General features: G+C 47.8%; 1 protein-coding gene and 1 long non-coding RNA gene across 4 annotated transcripts; one reads left to right on the forward strand and one right to left on the reverse strand.

Moving 5' to 3' along the window:
* Positions 1–1,594: 1,594 nt before the first annotated feature.
* Positions 1,595–22,757, reverse strand: HSD17B7 (hydroxysteroid 17-beta dehydrogenase 7). Of its 3 annotated transcripts, XM_081012283.1 has the most exons (10): positions 22,649–22,757; positions 19,295–19,498; positions 18,549–18,641; positions 15,698–15,829; positions 13,650–13,764; positions 6,981–7,175; positions 5,901–6,005; positions 4,913–4,969; positions 3,561–3,659; positions 1,595–2,056 (listed from the first exon to the last, which is right to left on the reverse strand). In XM_081012283.1, exons 1-10 carry the CDS (start codon positions 22,681–22,683, stop codon positions 1,955–1,957), a joined length of 1,137 nt encoding a protein of 378 aa, XP_080868409.1. In that variant the 5' UTR covers positions 22,684–22,757; the 3' UTR covers positions 1,595–1,954. The 3 variants fall into 3 exon arrangements, with proteins under 3 accessions (XP_080868409.1, XP_080868410.1, XP_080868411.1); XM_081012284.1 differs by lacking the exon at positions 15,698–15,829; XM_081012285.1 differs by lacking the exon at positions 19,295–19,498 and having other exon boundaries at positions 22,649–22,698.
* LOC308480635 lies at positions 15,836–18,711 on the forward strand. The gene is made up of 2 exons (XR_013988155.1): positions 15,836–16,707; positions 18,499–18,711. It is a non-coding gene; the product is annotated as an uncharacterized lncRNA (long non-coding RNA).
* Positions 22,758–22,859: the final 102 nt, after the last annotated feature.

The raw sequence follows: 22,859 nt of genomic DNA on the forward strand, positions 1-22,859 counted from the left end.
GAGTGTCCCTCAAAGGTAGCTCTTAACCCTACAGCTTTCCTTTTTTCTCCCAGCTTCCCACCCTGGGAGATCTTCCCCTCCCTGCGTCCTTCACTCAGTGTCCATCACATTCATGTGTGTGTCATCCTTGCAGCCCAATGACGACCCGGAGCAGAGGACACCCAAAGGAAAAGGGGGGGGAACGGGAAATTAAAGGGGGGGGAGAGAAATAAAAATAAAAAGGACTTCTGATTTTCCATTTGTCAGTTACAGGCAGCAACCATTTTGCATGTGGGTTCTGCCCTCTTCCGGGTCCAAAAGGACCCGCACAACAGCAGTTGTGTTTCAAGTGGAAACACACAAAATCTTTACATAAAAGAAATTACTCAAAACATTCACTCTAGGATGACATCCAACTATTCTACTTCCTGTTAAGCAATATTTTCACAATCATCAGACCCAAATGTCTCAAATTTGTTCATTTTCTTTTCACACTCAAAATCCAAAAGGGGTTCTCTAATTATTATTATTAATAAATGTCAGCAATGGTTTTTCTCTAATCAAACATATCAATTTTACCTCAAATAACTTCAAAAATCATTCCTCTATATTGAATGCAAGTGGAGAAAAGATCCAAATGAATGCAACCGAACACTGGTAAGGGCTCATTATGGAGCCTCCCTAGTGGCAGGGAAGACAGCAAAAAAGGCCTATTTTGCTGCCTCCATGGCATCCTCATCATGTCGTCCGGCAGAACTTTTTCAGACTGGACGGGGCCTTTTACAGGCTGGCCCAGAGGAGGTGGCAGAACCAACAGTAGCTGATGTGACTTGTTTGCAATACATTTTGAGGATAAAATTGCCTGCATCCACCAAGACCTTGACTCTGCTGTTATAGCGGATGAATCTCGTGGGGCGTCCAGAGCAGTCTATTCCTGTTGTGTTTCTGCAAGGTGGCTGCATCAGGGGCACTCAGATCATGTCCTGGGATCACAAGGGCAGTTGCGCAGCTGCAACGGGGGGGGGGGGGGATACTTCACCCATGGGAAATCAAACTATTGAGTGAACCCCTTCATGCCAGGTGATGCTACTGATAGTACTGATAGAAGGGAAATGCCCAATGTTCATCTAAAGCATTTAAAACAGCTTCCCACTGATGTTTGAATGGCAGAGTAGTACTGTCTGCGTAGGACAGCGTTTCTGTTTTCCTACTCCCATGCATCCATCTTTCACTCTGCTTAAAATACAAACTACTTCGAGTTCTTGGAAAGAAGCTACGGTGGGAGGGGATGTTGACCAATCTTAGGGCTCATCCAGACTTCCGCTTGTCCTGCCACTTTCCCCAGGGAAAGCCCACTCTTTAGCGCTGAGTCCTAGCAAAGGTGAACTGGATTTTCCAGATTGGCATCCAAGATGGGTCACAAGAGGAGCACTTCCACCATGCAAACACATGGAAAGGGTTAAGAAAGGGGTCCCCAAATGCATGTTTGGGTCAAAAGTGGAGTCAGGGCACAAAACAGCTCTACTTTGCTCTTTAGTAGGCAATGCCACACAACCTAATGGCAGGACTACCCCTCCCCCCCCCCGGATGCCCACTTCTGAAACAAGGACACAGCGACCCTTCATTTCATTTATTATTTGAGAAACATCCTGCTCTGAGGAGTACAAAGGCTTCAGGAAACACGTAACGGGGAAAAGACAAATGCTGCAGTGATGTAAAGACACGGCAACTAAAAGGAGAGCAAAGGCATTATAAAAACCACGCTGGGGTGGGCAGGGACTGAACTGTAAGACTTTTTGGTCTCTTTCAGCATTTCAGCTTCATGACAGCCAAAAGATACATCTCTAGAGAGGTTTGCATTGCAAAAGGCAAAAGCCAGGGTGGGGTGGGGGTGAGGAGCTGAGGTTCTTAACTGTCCCAAGTGGAAGAAACTCATTGCCATGAGGAATGGTGGCTAAAGACTGGTCTGGCTTTGCTATTTTTTATGCTGTGGGTTGTTGCCCCTTGCAAGAAGTTGCTTCTCTAGTTCCAGGAGCTTCTCGTAAAGCTTCTCTGCGGTATCTTCACTGAGATCCATCTGAAAGACACAGCTGTGATCAGGACAGATTCCATAGAACCAGCAGTGTTTTCTTTCCTTTACCACAAGCCCCCCCCCACCCCCAGAGGAGACCCCAGAGCCATCCCTCCCTTCCATCAGCTAAAGGAACCTAGGAGCTGTACACCACAGTTGCTGGCTCTGACCCAACTGCAGAGCTGCGTAGTAGGCGGGCCCAGCTGCTTTCTTGGGGACATGAAGGTGGCAGGCGGCTGGCACTTCTCACTGCAAAGCCCCTGGGTTGCAAAGTGGCAGGAGCCATAAAACACTCTGCGCATCCATAGTCAGCCTTTGCAAGTCAGTCATTGCACCACAGCCGGCTTGTGGCCATGCAGTGGGAGACAACGCTGGCTTGGATGGGCCTTTGATCTAGTCCAGCAAGACACATCTTTCGCAGGTAAGTAACATTTAAAAATAAATGTAAGTTTTAGCCCTTCCTATCTCCAAAGCTCCAGGTGAGTAACATTCATTTCTATGAGGCTTTCTGCAGTGGAACTTTCTGCTGCCTCTTAATGGAACTCAAAACCCCCCCTCCAAGACAGCTGCCTTGCCTTGCTTCATGACGTAGGTCCTCCATAATTTCCCGTGGCATAGCGTGCACCAAAAGCATGAAAGCAATACAGTGGTACCTTGGGTTAAGTACTTACAGTATTTTTCGCTCTATAGGACACACTTTTTCCCCTCCAAAAATGAAGGGGAAATGTGTGTGCGTCCTATGGAGCGAATGCAGGCTTCAGGCTGCTATCCACAAGCCTTCGGAGCCCGGTGGGAGTTCCCGCCGGGCTCCCAAGGCTTGCGGATAGCAGCCTGCAGCCCGAAGCCAAAACAGCGAGATGGGGCGCTGCGCAGCCCTCCGTCTCGCTGTTCTAGCTTCGGGATGGCTGAGCAAAGCCTCCGCAGGGCAGCGGGGTGCCTTCACCCCGCTGCCCTGTGGAGGCTACAAAGGATGTCCCCGAAGCCTCAAGCCTTTGGAGTGCAGCTGCGCTCCAAAGGCTTCAGGGATCTTTGAGGCTGGTGGTGGGGGAAAGCAGCGCTTCCCCCCACTGCCAGCCCCACAAGCTCGGGGGGCAGCGGCAAGGCTGCGCGCAGCCTTTGCGCTGTTCCCCGACCTGCTCTTGAACGCACCTTGAATGCACCTTGTTTTAGAGGGGGAGAACAAGAAAAAAAAATTTTTTTCCTGTTCTCCCCCTCCTATGGTCCGGCGCGTCCTATAGAGCGAAAAATATGGTAATTTGTTCCAGAGGTCTGTTCTTAACCTGAAACTGTTCTTAACCTGAAGCACCACTTTAGCTAATGGGGCCTTCTGCTGCCGCCGCGCCGCTGGAACACAATTTCTGTTCTCATCCTGAAGCAAAGTTCTTAACCTGAAGCTCTATTTCTGGTTTAGCGGAGTCTGTAACCTGAAGCGTATGTAACCTGAAGCATATGTAACCTGAGGTACCACTGTACTTGTGACAACACAATGCACACGAAGGGGTCTACTTACCTTGCGGATCTCAACGTAGTTCTTCCCAAAGAATGTGGTGCAGCTGTGAAATTTCACCAGGGGGTCCAGCGACTCGGGCTTCTGCTTGAAGAGCCAAACCTAGAAAGGGGATGCAAACAACTGAGCAGTTCTTTCCTTGCAAGTGCGTTTGACTCAAGACAACCGCTGCCAGTGCTGAAAACCTCTGTGGGGCTGGATTTGGATCTAAAGGGGCTCAAACGAGATAACCCCATAATGTAAGCTGCCAGGGAGCCAACAGGCACTCTCCCAATGCTCCTCTCTGGACTCGGTGCAGAAGGTAGAATTAGAACCACTGTAATACAGCGCCCCCAATTCCCAGTCCAGGCGGATACCATAGTCAATGGCATCAAATGTCAACAAGAGATCAAGAAGGTAGAACAATGACGCACTCCCCCCCCTCCCAGCAGTCCCACTCTCTGCAGAGGTCGTCCATCAGGGTGATCAAGGCCAACTCAGTTCCATGGCTAGGCCTGAACACAGATTCAAATGGATCTAAATAATCTGCATCCACCACCTTCCCCCCAAAGGAGGTACTGGCAGCTGGCTGAGAGCTGTTCCAATCTGAAGGGTACAGAGTGATCATGGCAACTGCCTGTTTCATCTTGCTGTTCCATTGTCAGATAAGGACTCCACCAGCTTTCTCCTCTGGAAAATTCCCCAGAGCATTCAGGAACACATCAAGTTCCCTCAGTCTGCAAGGGTGAGCCATCTGAATGTGCCCACCACTAGTCGTCAGTCCAAACTGAGGCAGATAATGATCTGACCATGACAAGGGAGGGCGTGGCATTGCCCCATCCTCATTCCGCCCCTCATATCACTTGGGGCAAAGACTACATCAAGACTTTGCTCTGCCCGGTGTGTTGGAACCATGACCAACCGAGAAAGACCCATGGTAGTCACAAAGTCTTGAGCCAGCAGCCTCTGTGTGGATACTGAAGTCCCCTAGGGCCTGTTGTTATATAGTGAGACAGGCCCTGGACCACTCCCCCCCACCCCCACCCCCACCCAAGCGGCATTCACTCAGCCAGCCATCAAGCAACATCCCACACTATGATCGGCACAAACACACTCCCACCTGCAGGCAGGTATCAATCAGATCAAACAAACGGATGCAGCAAACGCACATGCACACACACAGTTGCTGGCTGGGAGTGCAGACCAGAGTTGGCCCTACTCACATCACAGGGTGGGTGAGGGTGGGAGCAGCCAGCAGGTTCCCCAGAAGAGGAAAGAAAGTGGCTGTGAACCTCTTGGCACACCGGCTATCACAAGGCAAACGCTATGGATCAGGCAGGCACAACGTACAACAGGTCAGTGCCAAAGCATCTTACCAGGGCTTCTGCTCCATTGTACGGCGTCAGTGTGTATGTGTTGGTAAAAAGGCGGAACTGGAGTTGCAGGGAGAGAAAAGCAAGAAGTCAGTTCTCTCTTCTTTCTACTCCATGGCACTGAAGCTGGGGAAGCAGCTCCAGGAGGGCAAGGAAAGCACCACCATCCTCTGCCCCAAAATAGCAGCCCTATCCCTCTCTCATCCCACTAGAACTTGTAGACACCCAGCAAAGCCGAATGTTGCAAGTTTCAGGGCAGACCCAGCACCAGATAAAGGAAGGGGGCTGCTCCCACCAGAGGCAGTGATGGCTACCAATTTGGATGGCTTTAAAAGGGGAGACCAGTTCCTGGAGGAGAAGCCACAATGGCCATGTTCTGCTTCCACTGTCAGAGGAAGGATGCTTCTGAATGCTAGTTGCTGTCCATCACAAGTGGGAGAGGGCTCTGGAGCTCAGGTCCCACTATGGGGCTCCCGTGGGCAATTGGTGGGCTACTCTGAGAACAGGGTGCTGGAGTAGAGGAGCCACTGGCCTGACCTGAGGGGCTCTTCTTATGGTCCTTCCCCAAATAAGAAATAGTCAAAAGGGGCTTCCTCTATAGTGAAATACAGTGGTACCTCGGGTTAAGTACTTAATCCGTTCTGGAGGTCCGTTCTTAACCTGAAACTGTTCTTAACCTGAAGCCCTGCTCTAGCTAATGGGGCCTCCTGCTGCCGCCGCGCCGCCGGAGAACGATTTCTGTTCTCATCCTGAAGCAAAGTTCTTAACCCGAGGTACTATTTCTGGGTTAGTGGAGTCTGTAACCTGAAGCGTATGTAACCTGAAGCGTGTGAGGTACCACTGTATGCTGTAAAGTCTGATCGCGCCCTATGCTTGTATTTGTTCCACTGACCACTTCAGCTTTTCTCTCTGCTTACAAGGGAATCTGAATCAGCCTCTGGTTCCTAGAACTTAAGGGTTTGCTGCAGTTTCTGAAGACCATCACACTCACCAGCCACAGAATGGGGAAAAATAACTTCCACACGAAAGGAGGCAAAATCTCAAACGTCATGTTGGTCATCACAACACCTGGACACACAACACTAGAATACAGGCCCTGTTGAGAGAACAAGAGAGAGAGAAAGAGATGGTTCCGTGGGGCCACACTGTGACACACACAACTGCTGGCAGACACCCACGCTCACACCACGTAGACAGGGCTTGTGCCAAGTTTGTAACAGAAAGAGGGGCAAGCTTTTAAAATATTCCCTCCTGGTTTTGTTAGCTTACTATTCTGCCCTTTCTACATGTAAATGGCATAAACTAGCACAATAATTACCATATTTTTCGCCCTATAGGGCGCACTGGCCCTTAGGGCGCACCTAGTTTTTTGGGGGGGAAATAAATAAATAAAAATATATTCCCCCCCCCAGCCACGGGGCTGGGGCGGGGGAAGCCCGAGCTTCTCCCGACCCTATCCCCCAGAACAGGCTACTATCCGCAAACCTTGGGAGCCCGGCGGGAACTCCCGCCAGGCTCGCAAGGCTTGCAGATAGCTTCCTGAAGCCTGGAGAGCGAGAGGGGTTGGTGCGCACCGACCCCTCTCGCTCTCCAGGCTTCAGTGAAAGCCTGCATTCGCCCCATAGGATGCACACACATTTCCCCTTCATTTTTGGAGGGGGAAAATTGCGTCCTATAGGGCGAAAAATACGGTAAGCAGCGGTTCAGAAAAGTCGCAACACAATGGGAGGAACTGAGAGTCACACGACATCAAGTGTTCCACCACCACAAGCGTTTCCGCTTGCCAGACGGAGCGGTCCCCTCACTCTTCTCACCACATTCTGGGGGTCTCCCCAACCCACACACCTCAGAGCCAATTTGGGAGGCATGAGGTGTCTAGAGGGGGACCCCATTGCAGATGTGTAAGTCCTTGCACAGCCTTCCACTGATGGGACTCACACCCGCTTATCTTGGCACACTTCACCAACTTTCCTGAAAAGAATGCCACCTTCTTTTGCTTTCAGTCGGAAGGGCCAGTGGACACAGATGGGACAAGCAGCCTTTTGGAAGGACTAGGATAGGGTGCTCTCACCTGCTTGTTGAACCGGTTGTTCAGAGCCACACTTGTAAGGTCAGTAGCATATTTAGAAGAGCTGTAGGCCTCCTTGCCTTGCCTGTGCTGAAAGTCCTCAAGGCTGAAGTTAGATTTGCAGGCATTGACTGAAGAGGTCCAGACAAGTTTGCTGGGCTTTTCAATACAGCAGAGCAGAGGCTCCAGGTTCCGGATCTGCAAAAATGAAGAAACCAGACTTTAGCAAGGTTCCTTCCTCAAGAGGCATACAATCTAGAAGAGAGGTTCCCAAACTGTGCTCCACAGACCACTAGTGGCCCACCAGGGTCTTTCAGGTGGTCCACAGTATGCCTGGGGATTTGTGTTTGGAGACAGGACATCCATCGCATTAAATATTTATATTGATTTTTAACTGTTTTAATTGCTTCTTTTATTTCTTATATTGTATTTAAATTTTGGATTTGAAGAAATTTAAATTGTAATACTGTACAATGTGAAATAAAAGCAGCAATAAAAATATGGTTAAAATAATTAAAAATATTTAATATATTTAATATCAGAATTCAAACTGTAATATAATATATAAAAAACAAAAGGAGCAATAAAAATATAATTAAAAATCATACAGCACCTAGCATAGTGCACTACAATTACTACAAAGGGCAAAAAATCATTGTCCACTAAGCCCCTCTGCATGGAGGGAAATGTTTGGTAACCCCCGATACAGATCCTTCCTCACAAGTTCTACTTGCAAGAAGTATGTTCTGCATTTTCATCTGTGAAAGAAAAAAAGATTATAAATCAGAATGAGTCTAGCACAGACTCAATAGCTATCCCCCTCCTATTGGCATTTTAATTTTTTTAAATCAATATTATTTTCAGAATACAGTGTTACCTCCGGTTACGAACTTAATTCGTTCCGGAGGTCCGGTCTTCAGCTGAAGCTGTTCTTAACATGAGGCGCGCTTTTGCTAATGGGGCCTCCCGCTGCCGCCACGCGACTTCTGCTTGCAACTAGGGACATCTACTTCCGGGTTAGCGGAGCTCGTTACCCGAAGCATTCTCAAGGAGGACGGTACGTAACCCGAGGTTCCACTGTATACATTCTAAAACAAAGCTGACCCATACTCAACAGAACCAACAGGATTTCCCCAAAGATCCCTAAAATACTTTACAAATGTATTTACTTTCCTGTCCATACAACATGACTTATAATGGTATACACTGGAAAAACATATTCTTCTTAAGTGAGCCACAAGTCAGCATAAACCTTTGGAACGGGTCTTTGGTTTCCGATTTCACAGCACTGGCATGAAATTGTGACACAGCACTTTGCATCTTCACTCGCCCGGCAGCGTCGCCACTGTCCTTGGACAAGAGGTTTTGCACTTCTTGACAGTTAAGGTTCCACCTGCTTTGCAAGTAAAACCTACACCATCACGATTGTGTTGCCCCAACTCACCCCTGCCTCTCCTGCCACCAGGCACACATTACAATTATGCACTGCAATAGGAGCCCACAGACATAGAATCTGACACAGGTAGGACCGGTTAGTGTGCTCACTACCCTGCTGATTGCAAGATGCCACAAACTTTGATTATCCATTCTGCAAAAGTAAAGAGGAGTCAAATACATTAGCTCCATGCAGTGGACACTAAAGGAAATGACAGGATAAAATTATGGAGATAAAGCTATTATACTGGCACTCTATTGTTAATATTTTTTTGCCCTGTGTGGCCAAATTGCAGCTTACAAGATTGCCTCTAAACATTGTTTGCTGGAAGTTCACTGAAAGGACCAGCAGTGAGTTCAGTCCTGAAGTCAATGAGGCAGAAATTTTGGTCAGCTTTTCTGTCAGCTACCACCCATTGTGAAATTGGCAGATCACATCCAGAAAGTCAAACCAGAGGCTGCTGGTGCAGAATTAAGCCCTCATGCTAAAAAAGCAACCACACCAAAACAAATCTACTGAGACTTCTTCAGTTTTTGAGAATTAGCACACTCAATTTAATATTCTGAGACCAGCAACAGCCACCAAAGATGAGAGCTAGAGATATTAAACTACAGTGACTGACAAAGGACTGGCAAACTTACCTATGCAAATAGGCATCCTTATTCTTATCTGTGGAAGGCTCAGCGGATATACCAATTGTCAGGGAACTGCCATCGGAAGGAAGGGAAGTGAAAGGGCTCACACAGGTTGGGAGAGACTCAGCAGCTGAAGAGGGAACCAGTAGGGGGAGAGGAGCTGAGCTGAGGGAAAGGGAGCTGGAGGGATGGCTCAGAGACACTTCCAGCGAAAACAGTGGGGAGGTTTCAGAACCTCCTGTAGGGACACCCACTCCTCGCCGGAAACTGCCACGCAGAGAGTCCAGAAGACGTGTTTCCGTTAAGGAGCTTTTATGTTGGAAGCGATTCCGAAAGCAACCACTGTCGGAATCTGCCAGCGACTGACGGAGCCATGTTTAAGGGGCTCCGTTACAGACAGAGGTTTGCAAACTTGACCAAACTCTGAGGGACTAGGATTTTACACACAAGCAGCTCATCGTCCCATCACAGCATTCCGACAGTCTCCGTGAGCAGCTTGTGCAGGAGAAGGCATCATGAGCAAAGAGTTTGCAGCTGAACACCAGATACAGACGATCCCTTTAAGCAACCCCCTGCAGGTGACCACGATCGATGGCAGGGAGCTGTTGGGAGGAGAAGTCAGCTTGCAGACCGTCCCAATGATAATGAAGGTGGCAAGGCACACCGAACTGATAGCGTTTAATGTGGCCACCTTGGGAGGAGCTCCCATTATATTGGGGATGAGCTGGCTAGCGTTACATGATCCGCTGGTGGGCTGGCATCAGAGAGTGGTTTCTTTTGGTTCAGCACATTGCTTAGAACACTGCAAAGAGGGAAAGGGTTTGGCAGGGGCCCAAGCCACCCTAGCAGGGACTGAAGTAACGGAGAACGTGAAGGTACCACGACAATACGCAGATCTCCGCGACGTCTTCAGCGAAAGGGAAGCTGACCAACTACCCCCGCATAGACCCGTTGACTGTCAAATCAATTTACTCCCTGGGGCACAGCTCCCTGTAGGCAAGCTGTACGCCATGTCAGACAGAGAGATGCAGGAGCTAAGAGAGTTCATTGACAAGAACCTGAAGAGAGGGTTCATCAGAGAGTCCCGGGCGGTGGGGGGCAGCCCAGTGTTTTTTGTGGATAAAAAAAACACGAACAAGCCGAGGCTTGTGTGTGACTTCAGGGCCTTAAATGCAGTGTCAGAACCAGTGGCTTTCCCTATGCCCAGGATTGACGACATTTTGACAAGGGTCAGGAAGGGAAAGATTTTTACTAAACTGGACCTAAGGGGGGCGTACAACCTGATACGAATAAGGAAGGGGGATGAATGGAAAACCACCATGTTCACCCCTTTGGGGGCATTTGAATATTTAGTTATGCCCTTCGGCCTACAAGGAGGCTCCGCGTGCTTTCAATCGTTTATGAACCACGTCCTGGGGCCTTTGCTTTACAAGAATTGTGTGGCCTTCTTAGACGACGTGTTGGTGTATTCTGAGAATGAGGAGCAGCATGTGAGAGACGTCAGAGAAGTGTTGAGCAGGCTGCAAGCCAACCAGCTGTGGGTGAAACTGGAGAAGTGTCAGTTTCATACCAAGGAGGTGGAATTCCTGGGGTATCGCCTGTCAGACAAGGGATTGGCCATGGATCCCGGCAAGGTCCAGGCGGTGCTGGAATGGAAAACACCCAAAACAAGGAAGGATGTGCAGAGGTTCCTAGGATTTGGGAACTTCTATCGTAAGTTCATCCGAAACTTTGCCCACCTGACGGCGCCCATTACGGACTGTCTCAGCAGTAAGAAGAAGTTCGTTTGGACTGAGGAGGCGGAGCGAGCATTTGAGGAACTAAAAAGGGCCTTCGCCTCGGAACAACAACTCCTGCATGTGGATTTACAAAAACCGATGAGAGTGGAAACTGACGCATCAGACAGAGCGATTGGGGCGGTGCTTCTGCAGCCAGGGAAGGAGGAGTCAGAGTGGAGACCGTGTGCCTTTTTTTCGCGAAAGCTGAACAAATCCGAGAGGAACTACACGGTGTATGACCGAGAACTACTAGCCATTCATGAGGCGTTCCGGAGATGGAGGCACCTGCTAATTGGCGCACAACATAAGGTGCAAGTGTGCACTGACCACAAGAACCTAGAGTATTGGAGGACGGCACGAGTGCTCAACCAACAGCAAGTGAGATGGGCCCAGGAGTTCTCCAAATTTAACTTTGAGATTTGTTACGTGCCAGGCCCAGAGAACATTAGGGCGGACGCTCTCTCACGCAAACCTGAATATTTGGAGGGGGAGGGAGCACCCGAAGAGAGACATGTCATTCCAGAGGACCGCTGGGTGTGTGGGGCGGCATTGGTGGGACAAAGAGAACTGGTAGAGGAAACAGAGAATGATGAATACGCCCAGAATAAGCTCAGAGGTCTTAGGGGTGAGGGAGAGGAACCAGGGGGTTTCGAGGAAAGAAATGGAGCTTTGTATTACAAAGGGGCACTGTATATCCCTGAAGGAGACTTAAGGGGGAGGGTACTCAAGCAGTTGCACGACAGCCCCACGGCGGGGCATTTTGGACAACACAAAACCATGTGGTTGGTCACCAGGGAATTTTGGTGGCCTAAGGTGAGGGAAGATGTACGGGAGTATGTAAGAGGGTGTGAGCAATGCCAGCGAGCCAAAGGGGAGAGGCGGGCACCGGCGGGGCTATTAGAACCCTTACCAACCCCAGAAAGACCTTGGGAGGCAGTGTCGATAGATTTTATGACTGATCTGCCGAAGTCCAAGGGGAAAACAGCCATCATGGTGGTGGTAGACCTACTAACAAAGATGTGCCACTTTGTAGCCTGCTCGCATGCAGTCACGGCGGAAGAGACAGCGAAGTTATTTGTAGAACACATTTTTAGGTTGCACGGGGTGCCATTGAGGGTGGTCTCAGACCGAGGAAAACAATTTACTTCCAGGTTCTGGAGGAAGCTCATGAGCTTACTGCAGGTGGAGGTCAACTTTTCGACTGCCCGGCACCCTGAAACCAACGGGCAGGCGGAAAGAGCAAACGGGGTCCTCCAGCAATACCTGAGGTGTTATGTCAATGACAGAGAGAATGACTGGGTAGAAAAGTTGGCGCTGGCGGAATTTGCCTACAACAATGCCGAGAATGTGTCCACAGGGATGAGCCCCTTCTTGGCTAATTATGGGTGTCATCCCAGGGCTTTCCCAGGGGGAGAAGGGGAGAGATGGGGTGTCCCGGCAGCCGAGCATTTTGTAGAAGAAATGGAAGCAATCCATCGTCAGCTCCAACTCAACTTAGAAAGGGCGAAGGAAGAATACAAGAGGCAGGCAGACAAGAACCGAAGGGAAGGTGAAACCATAAGGGTGGGAGATAGGGTGTGGTTGTCAACCCAAGGGTTGCCGTTCAAAGGAGGTTGTAAGAAATTAAGACCCAGGAGATTGGGTCCCTTTGAGGTCATTCAACAGGTCAACCCAGTGGCTTTCAGGCTCCGGTTACCCAACCACATGAAACTGCACCCAGTATTTCACAGGTCGTTACTGTCACCGTATGAGGGGGGACGAGAAGGGATGGCCACTCGGGGACCGGTCATAGAAGAAAGGGAATGCAGCAGCCATGTGGCAGAAATCCTCGACGCCAGGTGGAAGGGGGATCAGGTGGAGTATTTGGTAGCGTGGGAAGGAGAACCGGGGTCAGAAAACACTTGGGTAATGGCAGAAGATATCAATGACGAGGTATTGATAGAAACGTTCCATCAAAGGTTCCCAAGGAAACCTCAGCCTGTGGAGAGGTTCCGGAGGGAATACTTTGGGACCACCGATGAGGAGGAGGAGTTGGAAGGATTCTCGGAATCGGAAGGGGAAGGGGAGATGGACTCTGAGGAGGAGGAGTACTTCGAGACCAGGAACCGCAACAGGTGGAGAGAAGTGTTCGGGACATCGGAAGATGAAGGAAGTTCATTCCGGGGTTTTGCCTCCTCACCGCCCGTAGAGGAGGGGGCGAGAGGGGATGAAGGGGGCCCTGGAGGGGAGGTGGATGTCAGGGAACTGCCATCGGAAGGAAGGGAAGTGAAAGGGCTCACACAGGTTGGGAGAGACTCAGCAGCTGAAGAGGGAACCAGTAGGGGGAGAGGAGCTGAGCTGAGGGAAAGGGAGCTGGAGGGATGGCTCAGAGACACTTCCAGCGAAAACAGTGGGGAGGTTTCAGGACCTCCTGTAGGGACACCCACTCCTCGCCGGAAACTGCCACGCAGAGAGTCCAGAAGACGTGTTTCCGTTAAGGAGCTTTTATGTTGGAAGCGATTCCGAAAGCAACCACTGTCGGAATCTGCCAGCGACTGACGGAGCCATGTTTAAGGGGCTCCGTTACAGACAGAGGTTTGCAAACTTGACCAAACTCTGAGGGACTAGGATTTTACACACAAGCAGCTCATCGTCCCATCACACCAATGTATTAACTAAAGAGGTGAGAACTTGTTCACAACCATCTTTAAGTCTGGAATGTAGGGCAACGTTCCACAATACATAGATCACCTAGAATAATGTCTTGCAACACAGGTACAAACACCCAGATAACATCTGCACAACACCAGGATGTGTGACACAAACTAGGTAAAAGCTTCCCTACCAGAACAAAATGTCCGAAGAGATTTGTTTCAAAGACCTCCTGAAGGTTGTCTGCAGTGACCCTGTCCTCTTGGCTCATCAGCCCCTCTGCTGTAGTCAGCATCTGGTATGCCCTCCTGAAAACAGGGGAAGAGGTTAGAGCATAGAAGAGAGGACTGCTGCCCTTAAGAGAAACCGCCAACCAATATTATGGTCCTTGCAACTAAATGTGAGTGTGGGTGGAGATGGCTTATGCCGGCAAAAAGGAAGCAATCTTTGGGAAATGAGAGAAACTGTAGCTGGTTTTTATTTGGAACGTTGTTAAACTGTGATCCAAGGACTACCACTAATCCCAGTCCCCATGCTTACAATGAAAGGAACAGAAGAACAAGTAAAATAAATATAAGAGCCAGAATGTTATTGGATGTTTTAATTACATGCTGAAGAGGCGGTTGGTTTTTTAAATGCTAAGCTGAAAAGTCTTTATGTTAGTTGCCCGGTTGGCCACTGGTGGAAACAGGATGTTGGATGAGATGAACTCTTGGCCGGATCCAGCTGTGCCCTTGTGTTCTTTTCAGCACTGCAAGCAGTTGCAGGAAATTTCTATGAACCCCCTAGCTGTGTGCACAGCTTTCCTCTGGATCACATCCACAAAGGACAAATATCATAGTTGTGTTTGAATTTGAGAGATTCTTCAAGCAGCCTCCCAGGTTGCGGCTGTTAAGAAGCAAACCAAAATGGCAGCCTGCAGTTCAGCCAAGAGCTGCTACTCTAGAACAAAGATTTCAGAAACAGTGGCCACATTCACATGGATTGTTGAACAAGCTATGATGAGTCTCAGAGGAAAGAAATCACAGCTTGGCTTGCTCAATTTTGTGTATTTCTCCCTCCTGTCTGTTATCCCAAAACCATCACATTGCTCCTTAACTGGCATTGCTTCCCCATCACCAGCTTCATTACAATTGGACAGTTGCGCAATCAAAGTGAGAAATTTTCACAGATTTTCAACTGCTCTCCACATGCCCCAAGCCAAACCAGCTGCCCAGCACAGACACACACCATGCTGCCTTAAGATCAGAAATTCAGAATCCATTAAGTGACAGGGGAGACTTTTGCCCTGCAGGTCTCCTGACAACATCCCCATTAGTTTGGTTTTTTTTAAAGTATTTTGCTGGCTGAAGTGATATAATTTGTGGGTAAGTGTAATGATCAGGATAGCCAACTTTAAAAAGTTGTTGTGTTTTCAACACAACAGTCCTGTATAGACAGCAAAGTAGCAAAGCAGGTCAAAACCTCTTTCAATTTTATTTCCATTGGCATCACAACCTGAGGCGAGAGACCTACTTCTGGAAAAGTAACACCAAGAGCTGCTTAGCCTGGGGAGTAGGTTTGTTCTCCCACGGGTCTTGCCTCACACCTGTCTGTGACAGGACACCCAAACAAAGGTTACAAAACCAGGATGCTGGCTCAGGCATCATGAAAAACCAAAAAAGCCAAGAATGAGCCATGGTTTCAAATCATGATTTGCTGTCTGGAAATAAACCATGGTTAGTGTGGGGTGGAATCAGACACTTAAAAAACAACAACCCACAGTTGGGCTAAATGAACCATGGCTTTGTGTTATGTGTGAACAAAGCCTATGAGGTGCCTGATACTTCAGGATTCTTGTGGTAGAAAGCCAGGTGTGTGTCTGGAAATAATTAGCAATGGGTCAGAGGAAAAGTGGAGTTGTCCACTTCTATAACAGGAACAAAGCTAGCAGAAAGTATATTGCAGTTGGCAGGAAACCTAAAACAGAAGGCAGATTTGATGTTATTTTTGATTGGCAGAATGCACAGCAGTGTGAGGTAGCAGGGATCCATCCTGTTGCCAGAGAGAGCCAACGGCTACAGCTACCTTAGATAAGTAACAATACCTGGTTGTTGATTCCTCAGCAGTATAACCTACCTGGGAGGCTCCTCATCACAACACACAAGATGAAGATAGCAAACAACTTTATGCAAATAAGGACTGCTACATAAAACCAAGACAGAAATGTAGTTCCCGTGTCACAAAGGAAGTAGCACATACTGGGCAAAAGAGGCCTTTGCTTCATTTTGTTCCACTTGAGGATGTTCCATCACTGAAGCTAGACAGGTTTGGGGCTGGTCAGTATTTGGATGGGAGACTGCATGGGAAACCCATGTGTCTTGCTTTGAACTCCTTAGAGGAAGAGCAGGATACAAGTGTAAATAGAACAGGCAGTTGTTAGGTTACAGGTTAGATATTTTAAGCCGTTTCAGGATTCTTCTCTGGGAACACTAGCTCAATGCATTTCAGTGGTCTAACAAGGAGATCACACTCGGTTTGACAAAATGCAGATTACAGAAAATACACGTCAATGGTGTTCTCACAGTTCGAATTTGTGTGCGTCTTCCCCACTTCTAAAAAGGATGAACTCAAAAATTGGGAAAAAAGAAAAAGGAATGAGTGCAGGCACAGAAAGGAAAACAGGTAAATATTAAGACATTGCAGCTTGGATAACTGAGAAAGCACACAGGATAACTTGCCGCCCAGAGCTCCTGAGCCTTTGACAGTTGTGTATAAGGAGGAATTTTGGCAGATGCAGCTTATCGTGTCAAAGGGGTGAACAAGGGGCTGCATCTGCTGAAATGCCTTCTATTCAGTAATTAAAGAGAGACTGGAACCTTCCCTTCCCTTGCATCTAAGGGCACAATCTGTGGCTCACAAGAACTTAATAGAATCCAGAAATTAGGAAACAAACAAGAAACTGTCTAGTCTACATGGTTCAGAGATGCATTTGAAAATGTGGGGGGTCTCAGTCAAGGCGTCAAGTACCAATGCCCAAACGAAAGTATTCCCAACTCTCATATGTTTAGCTTCATACATCAAGACATTTCTCAAGGTCCAGCCCGTGTTTTTGATGCAAACGTTTTAATTTTTATTTTCACAGTCCTTTTTTGGACTTACCCTTCTAGTAAGCTCACAGACTAAAAAGATGGAGGCTGGGAAAAGAACACGATAGAAAAGAGCAGAAACACAATGGGGGAAAAGAACGAGGAGGTAAAGGTTGAAAGCAGGTAAGTCTCAGCCACTATTTCAATATATAATTCTATTTCAAAATAAAGTCAAATGAAAGTGCCTGTCTCTTGGGAGACAGGGCCATCCAAAGGACAGAACAAGGAACAATGTGAGGCAACAGAGATGAAGAGACAGAAGCAGCACTCTTAGGTTTGGCAGACAAGATGAGGCCAACAGAATGGTGAGAATTTGGAAGGACAAAGGTCAAAGAACAAGAGACGAGAGATGAAGGCAAGATCTTGAAAGCAAGCAGCAAGAGTTTACGGCAAATGGGACACGGAAAAGGGAGACAGCGAAAAGGAGAGAGGAAATAGGATCCTCAACTTATTCCAGATACAGATATTGTAACAGGACTGCTAGACAGTCTTCCTGTGTTTCCAACTACACTGACAAGGGCAAGTGAACTGCAAACGTCACACATGTTCCAGGGGAGGTTTGTTGCTGTCTTACTGGCCGAGCCACCTGTTCAACATAAAAGCACTCTTCCTGTCACACAGAGGTAGGTAAGTATGAGTGTGTGTAGCTGGATTCAGTCAATTTGTTTCATGGGGGGGGGGGGGAGACTAACAAATACGAGCATTACTACTTAGTGCAGTCCCATAGATATTAATGGGACATAAGTCAGTCAGGTAACTAAAGTTTCATTGAGTTCCATGGGCTGAATTCTGCTAAGCAGGTGCACTATGGGAGACACACAATGAATCTCACTAGTCCTCTGCCAAAAAGAGAAGGTTCTTTTCTTTTGGGGGGGGACTGGAGAACCCCCAGGAAATGCTTACACTGGCAGGACCACTGGAAGGGCACAATGCTGAATTCCTCCCTGTGAGTCTACTCAAAGTATGACAGGACTCAGGATCCAACCCATATATTTTGCATTTAGGCAGATAGCGAGCTGAGCTGCTTCCCAACTCGAGTCCCCGTCCCTCTGCAGGCTCCTCTATGCATGTTTAAGGGGGCTCAGGCAGACTGACACCAATTGTGTCTTAATGGTGTCATTCCCCCTCCTTCTTCACATTACTTCTCTCTCTCTCTCTCTCTCTCTCTCTCTCTCTCTCTCTCCCTGAACAGAATATAAAACTTCACACATCTGACAAAGTGGATGCAAATCCTTAAAAGAGAGATTGTTAGACTTTACACGTCACAAGAGTCTGTTGTTTTTGCAGCAGCAGGCTGACAAGGCAACCCTTCTGAACACACACACACACATAAGCGAACATAAATACCAGTGTGAACTCACTGTGCAATTTTATTATTAATTATTAATTTACACACCACTTATATGCCAAAATGGCTTCCGATACACTTGGCTTCTAATATGTTTCACATTAGGAACATTGGAAGTGGAGGCCTTGAGGTGGAGGATGGGGGATCACCACCTTGGGAGGTAGAATCAGAAAGAATTGGGCTTTGTTTGGTTTTATTCCTTGCTTACTCCTCAGTGCTGTCACATAATCAAATGTACCTCTGCAACGGTGAAGGGTAACAAGCAACTAAACAAACAAATACATTCTGAGGAAGCTTCACTTTTTCTAACCTCTAATAAGAGCCTATTAATTTTCTTCCTGTATTATACGCAGGAAAGGAATTGCAGTGCTAAGAGGGTAGCCTTGAGTCAGATTTTGCTCACTGACAAATTGCAGCATTCTGTCTCAGAAGAGAAATGTTCACATTCCATAACTTTAGGTTTGTAACATGTGGGGTGGAGGCCGGATAAAGAGTGAGGTCAAGGCTTTGTTTCCCTGGACATCCCTGCCTAAGTAACTCCGTGTCCTCCCCTCCTATCCACAAAGCCAGGCAGAAAATGAAGACGAGCGACGGAACAGTTAGATATCTAACATACCTGGAGAAGATGCCACGTATAAATGCCCATAAACTGATACGTGGATTTACCATGATCCCAGCATTCAAAAAGAGATAATCCAAACGATGAAATCTGCACCAAAACAAAAAAAGGTGGTTATTGAAAGGATGGGAAAGCAGCATTAAATAGCAATTAAGCAGAACTGGAGTACCCCAGAATTTTAAATATATTTATTTTTTAATAGGATTCATACACCAATCATACCAAACCTCTAAGTAGTTTATATAAAAGTTAGTAATTTCTCCCCCTAATGTCTGGTCCAACACCAAATCTTTCTGGGGAAGCACACTAGGGGTGAATTCTCATAATCAAGAGGTCAAGCTTGCCCTAAACTGTTTTAGGCTGCAGGCTGGAATGCTCTTCCATTTGGGGGAGGAGGAGCAGAAACCTCCCTACATACAGAAAGCTAGTATGCCAGGGGATTATGATGAAACATTTCCCCTGAGATACTTACTTTCTACCAGCAAGGAGTTTCTTCATAGAGTACAGTAGAACATTTCAGCATATAATTTCATCCCATCTATAGCTTAATGGAGACTTGATTCTGCCAGTTGTGCAAACCATCTCTCTTGGCCATCACACATCACACAATCACATCTTAGAACAGGTCTGATTCAGGTAAGAAAAGCAAGTCCTGGAAAGGTGATGAGTTAAGGAAGCAGCTCCCTGGAGAACAGCCACAGCACAGGCAGCCTAACCAAACCATTCCCGCTCCCCCCACATACCTTGCCTTGATCTCTTCCGCTGCGCGTAAGACAGAGGCCATCTTGCTAACATCTATTTGAACTATGCTGACATCTGCACTGGGGAAGCAGGACAACAGGTGGTTCCGGGTGGCGTTTGCCTTCTCCAGGTTCCTGCAGGCCAAACACACGTGGAGGCTGGCATCTTCCTGGAGGAGACGCTCACACAGCGCAGATCCAATTCCACTGCAACAGTAAGAGCACAGGATCAGGGCCAGCCACAGAGCGTCCAGCATCACAACTCCATACAATTGAATGCTTCTCCCGGTCTCAGGGAGCCCTTCCTTTGACGACCAAAAGAGCAACACCTCCCAGATAGGTTAAGTGCAACATGCCCAGCCTGCCATGTGGCCTAATATGATGCTACTTTCCGAGATCCAAACTGAAAACACTCCCTTCGGAACAAAACCAAGAACTTTGCAGTTTCAAGGGTCTCTCCTCTTCCTTCTGGGTATTTTGCACAGCCCCACATGAAATAACATGCCTTCACAATTAGCGAGCGGGACATTTGAGAAGTCTCTGACGATTGCCCTTCTTGGCTGATTAAAACTAGCAGGGAGGAGAGGTCCATCTGAGTCTAGAAGGTTGCAAATCCCTCCCTGAAAGAGGGAGAGTAGGACTGTGACAATGACACGTTTCTGAACCCACATTTGAGTTCACCATTCACAAGCACTCATACACACATTGCCAACAATTGTGACCGCATTTGCTATGAATATGTGTTAATCCTTAATTTGATGCCCACAAGCAGTTTTCACACAGAGGGAATAAAGTTTAGTTTATTACATGAAATGAACATGACATAATGTATATATTCTGCTTCAGACAGCAAAATTACAATTTAAGCAGGCAGCAAATCCTGCCCTACACAGAAACCATGATCTAAAGAGTGAAAGAATCCCTAACTAGTCTCAAAAGCCTACAGAAAGTAAGTGTGACAATTTGCCACAGAAACCATGGAATGGCTATATAAACTCAATTCATAAGTATTTAAAGCTATCTGGAGATCCGCTAGGAAGACACAAGTTTGCCCTGATGGAGCCCCAATAGGAAACACCTCAAGCAGGAACAAGGACTTGACCCCAAGACTGTGATTTCAAACCTGAGAGGAAGGCATAGGACATAGAACCAAGGACTGAAGGAGGAGGATGGTTCACTCAAGCAAGGGCGAAACTAGCCTTTTTTTGGGGTGGGGATAACCTGGGGCAAAAATAAAAATCTAGCACTGCACTCAAGAAGATATCAACTAGGAATCAGTTATCTAGGTACATAAGGGAAACCTGGAAAGCTTTCAAATGGAGGTACACAACCACGAAAGCCATGCATTCAAAGGACACTTGGGAAGCTTTGCAGAGGCCAAATGGGAGCCCTGGATATTGATTATGCAGCCCTCTGAGCAGGAACCCCAGGAACTCACAGTTTCACGATACACAGGTTCAGTGATATGAAAGCAGCTGTACTGAACTTTCAGAGATGAACCATTTGGGGGGTAGTTTTCCAGGAGAAGGAAAATGTCCATAGGAATAGTATGCAAAATTTTCTCTGGGCAATATATTGGTCTAGCTGTTACAAACCCAGAATTATAATAAAGTAACCGCTTGCTTCAATGTGAAGAAAGGAACGGAGGCAGTGGCTGAAGTGAAGAGCAGAAGGCAGCAGAGCAGACTGGCTTGGAGGGGAGTGCAAATCAAGGCTGCAGTGGCTTGGCTAGTGGCAAGTCAAGTGCTCCACTTGGAGGACTACTTCTTACTCTAATCATTCACCACCCAGACAGCTAACTGTGGCTCATCTTGAATGAGCAGCATCCTGGTGCATCCTGCTGAAGCGTACTCTCCCTCCACCCCCTTCTTATCCCCAGCCAGGAAGAAATAAACCAGAGCTTTGGCTTGGCATTTTGTGTTAACCAGCAGCAAACTGAGAACAACTCAGTTTCCGCTCAAGCTTTCTTTAGAGCAGTGGTTCCCAGCATTTTTTGGCCATGCACCCACCTAAGCATCTCTAAAATCCTGACACCCCCCCCCCTTTATTCTAAACTAAAAACCCCAGAACACTTTTACATATGCTCATAATGCAGGTGCTTCAGCCCCTTCCCCAGCATATGCCCCACTGAATTCAATGGGGCTTACACTCTCAGCGAAGTGAAATTGGGACTCTAGTTTTAGGCTGCAATCCTGTGCACACTTACCTGAAAGTACACCCCACTGAACTCAGTGAAGCTTATTCCTTTTGAGTGGCTATGTACAGGATCGCACCCTTGGCTGTTGTTTCCCCATACCTTTGCTATCTCTACAATACCTTTTGAGGTGGGATAACCAGCAGTGCACTTGGCATTCCAAATATGGCCACACCATGGATTTACAAATATTGGCTGTTGTGTTTTCAATAATGTACAGAGACTTCAGAACAAAACAAAAAAGTTCTCTAAGAAGCAAGATATAAAGCACATTACAATAGTGTTAAAATCCAGTGATAAACTTTGATTTCAGACACTATTAGTGCCTCTCAATGTTTATCAAATCTACAAAGCAACCAGTACTGTAAGATTAAACATATTTGCCTACATGTTGCAAGACAGATTTGACACTTTCCTAGAAAGCCAAGGTATGAAATCCACCCTCTTCACTGCTGTTGTCACAACTGTTCACACACAACATTTATTTATTTATTTTCAATAATTTTTTTATTAAATTTTTAAACAAACAAAAAAAAAGAAAAACAACATACACAAAAAAAAATACAAAACTTAACAATAAAAACACAAAACATAACAATTAAAAACAAACTCTCTTTTCCATTTCCAATTTTAAATTACTTATTTTCTGGACTTCCTCATACCTCCCTCTTTTATATTCCAATCTACATTGTTTGTCCAGCAGTTTCTTTTCCACTTTTTTAATCCCAATCTTTAATTTCACACACAACATTTAAAGCACATTCCAAAGCACATCATTCTGGGCGCTGCTAACAGTTCCCAGGGAAAGAGCGAGCTTGGAGGGGGCTTCGAAATGGGCTGCAGCCCCGGGCAGCCTCTGCCCCCGAGGAGCTCAGGTAGGAGAGCCCGAGACGCTTCGTCCCAGAGCTGCAGGTTCGAGCCCCGCGGGGGGAAGGATTCCTGACGGGCAGGACTAGATGACCCTCGCGGTCCCTTCCAACTGACAGCTCTGCAGTTCTGCGCCTCGTGTGGCTTTGACGCCCCGCCGGACCCCGCGCCCAGCGCCCCCGCGCCCGCCCCGTCCCAGCACCGCGCTCCGCCGAGCTCCCCGCACTTCGGCCGCTCCTTCCTTCTCCCCTTCCGAGCCCGCCTCCTCCGCGCCCCGAGGAGCCCCCGCTCCTTACCTGCTGGCGCCGGTGACAACGGCCACCTTCTGCATGGCGAGCGGCGGCTGGTTGTGGAGGCGAGCGCCGCGGGACGAGCCGCCAGAAGCCGGGCTTGGCCCCGCCCAGGCCCCGCCCCGACTCCAGGCCCCGCCCCTCCCTCGGCCCCCCCGCCTCCCTGGCCCAATCAGAGGGCTCGCTCGGGGCCGAGCGGCCGAGTGGCGTGACGGTA

This window comes from Podarcis pityusensis (genome assembly GCF_964106645.2).
Source record: "Podarcis pityusensis genome assembly, chromosome: 6".
Taxonomy (NCBI): Eukaryota; Metazoa; Chordata; class Lepidosauria; order Squamata; family Lacertidae; genus Podarcis; species Podarcis pityusensis.